At 51.0% G+C, this 8734-nt stretch overlaps 1 protein-coding gene across 1 annotated transcript in view; it reads right to left on the reverse strand.

The window, feature by feature from the left end:
- KLHL13 (kelch like family member 13) overlaps window positions 1-8519 on the reverse strand; it is a 105985-nt gene extending 97466 nt beyond the window's left edge. The window contains exons 1-2 of the mRNA XM_069746928.1: window positions 8389-8519; window positions 8227-8305 (exon numbers count right to left, since the gene is read on the reverse strand). Coding sequence (XP_069603029.1) covers window positions 8227-8282 — 56 coding nt within the window. The 5' untranslated portion in view covers window positions 8283-8305; window positions 8389-8519. The remainder of the gene's footprint in view (window positions 1-8226; window positions 8306-8388) is intronic.
- Window positions 8520-8734: the final 215 nt, after the last annotated feature.

Genomic DNA, 8734 nt, shown 5'->3' on the forward strand with positions numbered 1-8734 from the left:
ATTCTGCAATTTTTGTGCGCATGATGGGTTTTTTTTCCACAAAAAACCGCATCGCGGTAAAAAACGCAGCATATTCATTAATTTTGCGGGTTTTTTTGCGGATTTCCCACTATAAAATGCTTTGGGAAATGTCCGGAAAAAACGCACCAAAAACGCGCAAAAAACGCATGCAGATTTCTTGCAGAAAATTTCTGTAATAAATCCTGAACGTGTGCACATAGCCTTACAGCACCAGCAAAGCCTATGAGGTTTCAGAAATCTCATGCACACACATTGGTTGTCATCAGTATTTTGTTTATGGGTTTTTGGGCATAGAGCGCGTCACTTCTTTCAGCGTTTTTCCCCCAGACTTGAATTGGTGGTGAAAAACCACACTAAAAACACAGGTATCAGGTTTTGCTGCATTATTTGTGCCAAACCTGATCCTATGGAATAAATCTTCTTTCAACACTAAACTTCATCATCATGCAAGAGACAAGTCTAGCAAAACCGCCGCAGAAAAACGCATCAAAAACGCTGACAAAAATACAAGGAACACATGCCTTTTTCTGAAGCTTCTTTCCTACCAAGAGATCAGGTCTTGCTGCAGGAAAGAAAAAAAAAAAAAAAAAAAAAAAAACACCTAGTCCTAGTGTGAACTTACCCTAAAGATGAAAAATATCAGCCAGAAACCCAAGGAGCGTAAGAATAACAAAATGAACTATGCTCACCCACCAGAGGTCCAGCACTGCCCCTGGTCTTTGTTGACAGGCTGCAGGGGTGATGTCATGATGGCAGTGTGCATCACCATTGCAGCCTGTCAACAAAGACCAGGGGCAGCAGCGGCGAGGCAGTGCTGTAACTGCTGTGGGTGAGTACAGTTCATTTTGTTTATTTTTACACCGAGCAAAAATGGGAACAAAAAATAATTATACCTAGAAAAAGAACATTTATCTGTACACAGGCAGATTCAAGTAAAAAAATGAGTCTAGAAATGTCTGCCTTGGCTTCGTCCCTACCAGCAGAAGTTGAACAAGGGTCCACCAACTATTTAACATCTACAGGCTGCCACACACAGTAATCTTTCCAGACCTAGAGCCCATGACCCACTCTCCTGACTCCCCCATACACAGGAAGGCTCTGCTCAGCCAAGTGCTCTTATGTTCTCAGACTTCTCACCACTGAAACAAAAGGATCCTTCTCTTTCCCAAAATCATCTGTGCTGGGGAGAGAGTCGCAGGGCTCCATACACATTGGCAGGTGTGGATGACTTTTAGCTAAAATGCATAAAATCTGCCTGTTTGTGTGAACCCCCTCCCTTTACACAAATGCACATGGAGCTGCAGAATTTTAACTCATATTGTTATGCAGGAAAATAAAGTGTCAGCTATGAATATGAATTTTACAAATCATATGTGCAAGCCGTGGCAATGCAGATTTAGACATCTGCAGCATTTTGTGTCTTTGGGTGGAATTCACTCTTTGTATTGCAGAGGGGACAATCTGAGAAGTGTAGTCACAAATCCCACTCTCAGGTTATATTCACATGGGTCAGATTTGCTTTTAGCAAACCTGCAACAGTTTATTTAAAAAAAAATAGTAATAATAATAAATAATAATAATCTGCTGAAAAAAAAACAGATTTGTACTACGGGTGAGTATACCACAAAATCTACATACGGATTACCCCAAGGGACGATAATTCTGTAGAGATGATTGACAGATTTTCTATGCAGAATTTGTGGATGTTAAAAATCAGCAGCAAATGTATTACTTTGCACAGAATAATCAGCAGAATCCACATCAGAGACCTGTGAGAATCCTGAAGGTGAGAACATAGCCTAAAGGCCTCATTCACTGCTGAAAGAAGTCAAAGACCGAGCTCCTGAATTTGCTCTTTAAACATCCACAAGTTTACACCCAGATGAGCTGTATGCAATTTTGCTGATCTGCTCGTGGTTACATGCCGATGTTTCTGGGTGGAAACTCCATTGGAAAAACCTACGGTTGTTTGAAAGTTAACGCAGGTGGTTTGTGGGCGCTTTACACATGCGAACATACCTTAGGGGGCACGGACTTTTAGGCCGGAGTCACACTACAGCGAGATACGGCCGAGTCTCGCAGGTTAAAAACAAGCTCTGGCACCGGCACTCTGGAGGAGAGCGTGCAGCTCCATGTATTGCTATGCGGCCGCACGCTCCGCTCTGGAATGCCGGTGCCAGAGCTTGGTTTTAACCTGCGAGACTCGGCCACATCTTGCTGTGTGTGATCCCGGCCTTAGGGTGCTTGTGGTGCCTACCTCACAAAGTTGGCGGGCAGACTACACACATCAAATGATCATGTCCATTATATTATCCATAACTCTCTAGATCGCCCTATAAGAAGACCACTGAAATAATAAATGACGTGAAGTGCACAAGTGTCAGATCACACATGGACTGTATCTTCGTGTCATCAGGTCTCACATACTGTTATATGAGGTCACACTGCATCATCTGGTGTGGCATACCGCCGTAGAGTACGACACAGTGCGAGCGGCATACCGCCGTAGAGTACGACACAGTGCGAGCGGCATACCGCCGTAGAGTACGACACAGTGCGAGCGGCATACCGCCGTAGAGTACGACACAGTGCGAGCGGCATACCGCCGTAGAGTACGACACAGTGCGAGCGGCATACCGCCGTAGAGTACGACACAGTGCGAGCGGCATACCGCCGTAGAGTACGACACAGTGCGAGCGGCATACCGCCGTAGAGTACGACACAGTGCGAGCGGCATACCGCCGTAGAGTACGACACAGTGCGAGCGGCATACCGCCGTAGAGTACGACACAGTGCGAGCGGCATACCGCCGTAGAGTACGACACAGTGCGAGCGGCATACCGCCGTAGAGTACGACACAGTGCGAGCGGCATACCGCCGTAGAGTACGACACAGTGCGAGCGGCATACCGCCGTAGAGTACGACACAGTGCGAGCGGCATACCGCCGTAGAGTACGACACAGTGCGAGCGGCATACCGCCGTAGAGTACGACACAGTGCGAGCGGCATACCGCCGTAGAGTACGACACAGTGCGAGCGGCATACCGCCGTAGAGTACGACACAGTGCGAGCGGCATACCGCCGTAGAGTACGACACAGTGCGAGCGGCATACCGCCGCAGAGTACGACACAGTGCGAGCGGCATACCGCCGCAGAGTACGACACAGTGCGAGCGGCATACCGCCGCAGAGTACGACACAGTGCGAGCGGCATACCGCCGCAGAGTACGACACAGTGCGAGAGGCATACCGCCGCAGAGTACGACACAGTGCGAGAGGCATACCGCCGCAGAGTACGACACAGTGCGAGAGGCATACCGCCGCAGAGTACGACACAGTGCGAGAGGCATACCGCCGCAGAGTACGACACAGTGCGAGAGGCATACCGCCGCAGAGTACGACACAGTGCGAGAGGCATACCGCCGCAGAGTACGACACAGTGCGAGAGGCATACCGCCGTAGAGTACGACACAGTGCGGCATACTGCCGTAGAGTCACACTTGGGTCGGGAGATACACGGCCAATTCGTTGCATTGCGATCGGAGATCAAACTGATGATCAAGGAATCAAGGACCCCTCAAGAAGTCCAAACCCATAGTATTAAAAACCGCCATACAGTATTATGATGTGTCACACACTGCCATATAGCATTACAATGTCACATACTGCCATATATTACAGAATCACATTACAATATATAGTGTTCCAGTGTTATAAGTGTGACATACTGCCATATGGTATAAACCCAGTGTCACATACTGCCATATAGCATCACATACTCTCAAATAGTAACACATTGTATAATACTCTATGGCAGTATGGGACACAGTCCCATACTGCCATATAGTGTAAAACGTTGTCACACAATGCCATATAGTACCGGGAAAACATGCTGTCATATAGTGTCAAATATTGTCACATACTGCCATACAGGATTACCTAATATCACATCCTGTCATGTAGAGTCACACAGTGTCATGTGCTGGCACATACTGCGGTACAGTGTCACAGTGACATATGCAAACATACAGTATTACCTGGTGACACGCAGCGCCATACGGCGACACGCCACACGGCGACACGCCACACGCAGCGCCATACAGACAATGTCACATACTGCTATATATTACAGAATCACATTACACTATATAGTGTTCCAGTGTTATAAGTGTGACATACTGCCATATACAGTTAGGTCCATATATATTTGGACACAGACAACATTTTTCTAATTTTGGTTATAGACATCACCACAATGAATTTTAAACAAAACAATTCAGATACAGTTGAAGTTCAGACTTTCAGCTTTCATTTGAGGGTATCCACATTAAAATTGGATGAAGGGTTTAGGAGATTCAGCTCCTTAACATGTGCCACCCTGTTTTTTTAAAGGGACCAAAAGTAATTGGACAGATTAAATAATTTTAAATAAAATGTTAATTTCTAGTACTTGGTTGAAAACCCTTTGTTGGCAATGACTGCCTGAAGTCTTGAACTCATGGACATCACCAGACGCTGGGTTTCCTCCTTTTTGATGCTCTGCTAGGCCTTCACTGCGGTGGTTTTCTGTTGCTGTTTGTTTGTGGGCCTTTCTGTCTGAAGCTTAGTCTTTAACAAGTGAAATGCATGCTCAATTGGGTTGAGATCAGGTGACTGACTTGGCCATTCAAGAATATTCCACTTCTTTGCTTTAAAAAACTCCTGGGTTGCTTTGGCTTTATGTTTTGGGTCATTGTCCATCTGTAGTATGAAACGACCAGTTTGGCTGCATTTGGCTGGATCTGAGCACACAGTATGGCTCTGAATACCTCAGAATTCATTCGGCTGCTTCTGTCCTGTGTCACATCATCAATAAACACTAGTGACCCAGTGCCACTGGCAGCCATGCATGCCCAAGCCGTCACACTGCCTCCGCTGTGTTTTACAGATGATGGGGCATGCTTCGGATCATGAGCTGTACCTCGCCTTCACCATACTTTTCTCTTTCCATCATTCTGGTAGAGGTTGATCTTGGTTTCATCTGTCCAAAGATTGTTCTTCCAGAACTGTGCTGGCTTTTTTAGATTTTTTTTTAGCAAAGTCCAGTCTAGCCTTTTTATTCTTGATGCTTATGAGTGGCTTGCACCGTGCAGTGAACCCTCTGTATTTACTTTCATGCAGTCTTCTCTTTATGGTAGATTTGGATATTGATACACCGACCTCCTGGAGAGTGTTGGTCACTTGGTTGGCTGTTGTGAAGGGGTTTCTCATCACCATGGAGATTATTCTGCGATCATCCACCACTGTTGTCTTCCGTGGGCGCCCAGGTCTTTTTACATTGATGAGTTCACCAGTGCTTTCTTTCTTTCTCAGGATGTATCAAACTGTAGATTTTGCCACTCCTAATATTGTAGCAATTTCTCGGATGGTTTTTTTCTGTTTTCGCAGCTTAAGGATGGCTTGTTTCACCTGCATGGAGAGCTCCTTTGACCGCATGTTTACTTCACAGCAAAACCTTCCAAATGCAAGCACCACACCTCAAATCAACTCCAGGCCTTTTATCTGCTTAATTGAGAATGTCAAAACGTAGGGATTGCCCACACCTGTCCATGAAATAGCATTGGAGTCAATTGTCCAATTACTTTTGGTCCCTTTAAAAACAGGGTGGCACATGTTAAGGAGCTGAAACTCCTAAACCCTTCATCCAATTTTAATGTGGATACCCTCAAATGAAAGCTGAAAGTCTGAACTTCAACTGCATCTGAATTGTTTTGTTTAAAATTTAATGTGGTAATGTCTATAACCAAAATTAGAAAAATGTTGTCTCTGTCCAAATATATACGGACCTAACTGTAGTATAAACCCAGTGTCACATACTGCCATATAGCATCACATACTCTCAAATAGTAACACATTGTATAATACTCTATGGCAGTATGGGACACAATCCCATACTGCCATATAGTGTAAAACGTTGTCACACAATGCCATATAGTACCGGGAAAACATGCTGTCATATAGTGTCAAATATTGTCACATACTGCCATACAGGATTACCTAATATCACATCCTGTCATGTAGAGTCACACAGTGTCATGTGCTGGCACATACTGCGGTACAGTGTCACAGTGACATATGCAAACATACAGTATTACCTAGTGACACACAGCAGCCACACGCAGCAGCAGCCATACGGCCACACGCAGCAGCAGCCATACGGCCACACGCAGCAGCAGCCATACGGCCACACGCAGCAGCAGCCATACGGCCACACGCAGCAGCAGCCATACGGCCACACGCAGCAGCAGCCATACGGCCACACGCAGCAGCAGCCATACGGCCACACGCAGCAGCAGCCATACGGCCACACGCAGCAGCCGCCATACGGCCACACGCAGCAGCCGCCATACGGCCACACGCAGCAGCCGCCATACGGCCACACGCAGCAGCCATACGGCCACACGCAGCAGCCATACGGCCACACGCAGCAGCCATACGGCCACACGCAGCAGCCATACGGCCACACGCAGACGCCATACGGCCACACGCAGACGCCATACGGCCACACGCAGACGCCATACGGCCACACGCAGACGCCATACGGCCACACGCAGCAGCCATACGGCCACACGCAACAGCCATACGGCCACACGCAGCAGCCATACGGCCACACGCAGCAGCCATACGGCCACACGCAGCAGCCATACGGCCACACGCAGCAGCCATACGGCCACACGCAGCAGCCATACGGCCACACGCAGCAGCCATACGGCCACACGCAGCAGCCATACGGCCACACGCAGCAGCCATACGGCCACACGCAGCAGCCATACGGCCACACGCAGCAGCCATACGGCCACACGCAGCAGCCATACGGCCACACGCAACAGCCATACGGCCACACGCAACAGCCATACGGCCACACGCAGCAGCCATACGGCCACACGCAGCAGCCATACGGCCACACGCAACAGCCATACGGCCACACGCAGACCCATACGGCCACACGCAGACCCATACGGCCACACGCAGCAGCCATACGGCCACACGCAGACCCATACGGCCACACGCAGACCCATACGGCCACACGCAACAGCCATACGGCCACACGCAACAGCCATACGGCCACACGCAACAGCCATACGGCCACACGCAACAGCCATACGGCCACACGCAGCAGCCATACGGCCACACGCAGCAGCCATACGGCCACACGCAGACCCATACGGCCACACGCAGCAGCCATACGGCCACACGCTGCAGCCATACGGCCACACGCAGCAGCCATACGGCCACACGCAGACCCATACGGCCACACGCAGCAGCCATACGGCCACACGCAGCAGCCATACGGCCACACGCAGCAGCCATACGGCCACACGCAGCAGCCATACGGCCACACGCAGCAGCCATACGGCCACACGCAGCAGCCATACGGCCACACGCAGCAGCCATACGGCCACACGCAGCAGCCATACGGCCACACGCAACAGCCATACGGCCACACGCAACAGCCATACGGCCACACGCAACAGCCATACGGCCACACGCAGCAGCCATACGGCCACACGCAGACCCATACGGCCACACGCAGCAGCCATACGGCCACACGCTGCAGCCATACGGCCACACGCAGCAGCCATACGGCCACACGCAGACCCATACGGCCACACGCAGCAGCCATACGGCCACACGCAGCAGCCATACGGCCACACGCAGCAGCCATACGGCCACACGCAGCAGCCATACGGCCACACGCAGCAGCCATACGGCCACACGCAGCAGCCATACGGCCACACGCAACAGCCATACGGCCACACGCAACAGCCATACGGCCACACGCAACAGCCATACGGCCACACGCAACAGCCATACGGCCACACGCAACAGCCATACGGCCACACGCAGCAGCCATACGGCCACACGCAGACCCATACGGCCACACGCAGACCCATACGGCCACACGCAGACCCATACGGCCACACGCAGCAGCCATACGGCCACACTCCCATATGCTGACACGCATTGCCCTACATTATCGGGGTCACACTGCCATATACCGGCACGTAGTACCACACAGGACACCACGTACACCGGTGACTCCTCAGTGACACAAGGTCCTGTGGAGGAACAGAAAGCAGCCGGTCCTCCCCCGCTGCGGAGCATGCTGGGAGTTGTAGTCCCGCTACCGTACAGCCTCCGTCCCGTCCTTGAGCGGCTGCCTTACCTGTCCAGCAGCCCCGCCGCCGGCAGCAGCTCCCCCCGGGGCACAGGGTACTCCATGTCTTCCTGACAGCACACTGGCTCTGCCAACAGAAACAAAACTGTCAGAGCCGAGCCGCCCCGAGCCACGGCCCAGTCACCTCCCCTCTCCGCTACAACTTCATACCGGACAGCTCGCCGCCGCCTCCCGGTCGCAGCTCGGTACAGACTGCCTCAGAAAAGTTATTCAGCCGTCACTGTAGAAAGTGTCCGGCCGGGGCGGGACGCTCCTGCGCGCTCCCGCACTGCTGTCTGCGCGCCGCCGAGCAGAACAGGCCCGGTGACGTCACCACACCCCGCTCCAGCAATAACAACAATAACGAACAGGTTCAGTGTCCGGGGACAGCGGGAGGGGGCGGGGCTTACTACTGAGCTGCAGCTCCATCAGGGCCGGGAGCCGGGCTGCTGATTGGTGGGAGGTTAGAAAGAGGCGGAGCTACGGGGAAAGCTGAGTTGGTGATTGGCTGACCCGA

The sequence above is a fragment of the Ranitomeya imitator genome, chromosome 2, assembly GCF_032444005.1.
Source record: "Ranitomeya imitator isolate aRanImi1 chromosome 2, aRanImi1.pri, whole genome shotgun sequence".
Lineage (NCBI taxonomy): Eukaryota > Metazoa > Chordata > Amphibia > Anura > Dendrobatidae > Ranitomeya > Ranitomeya imitator.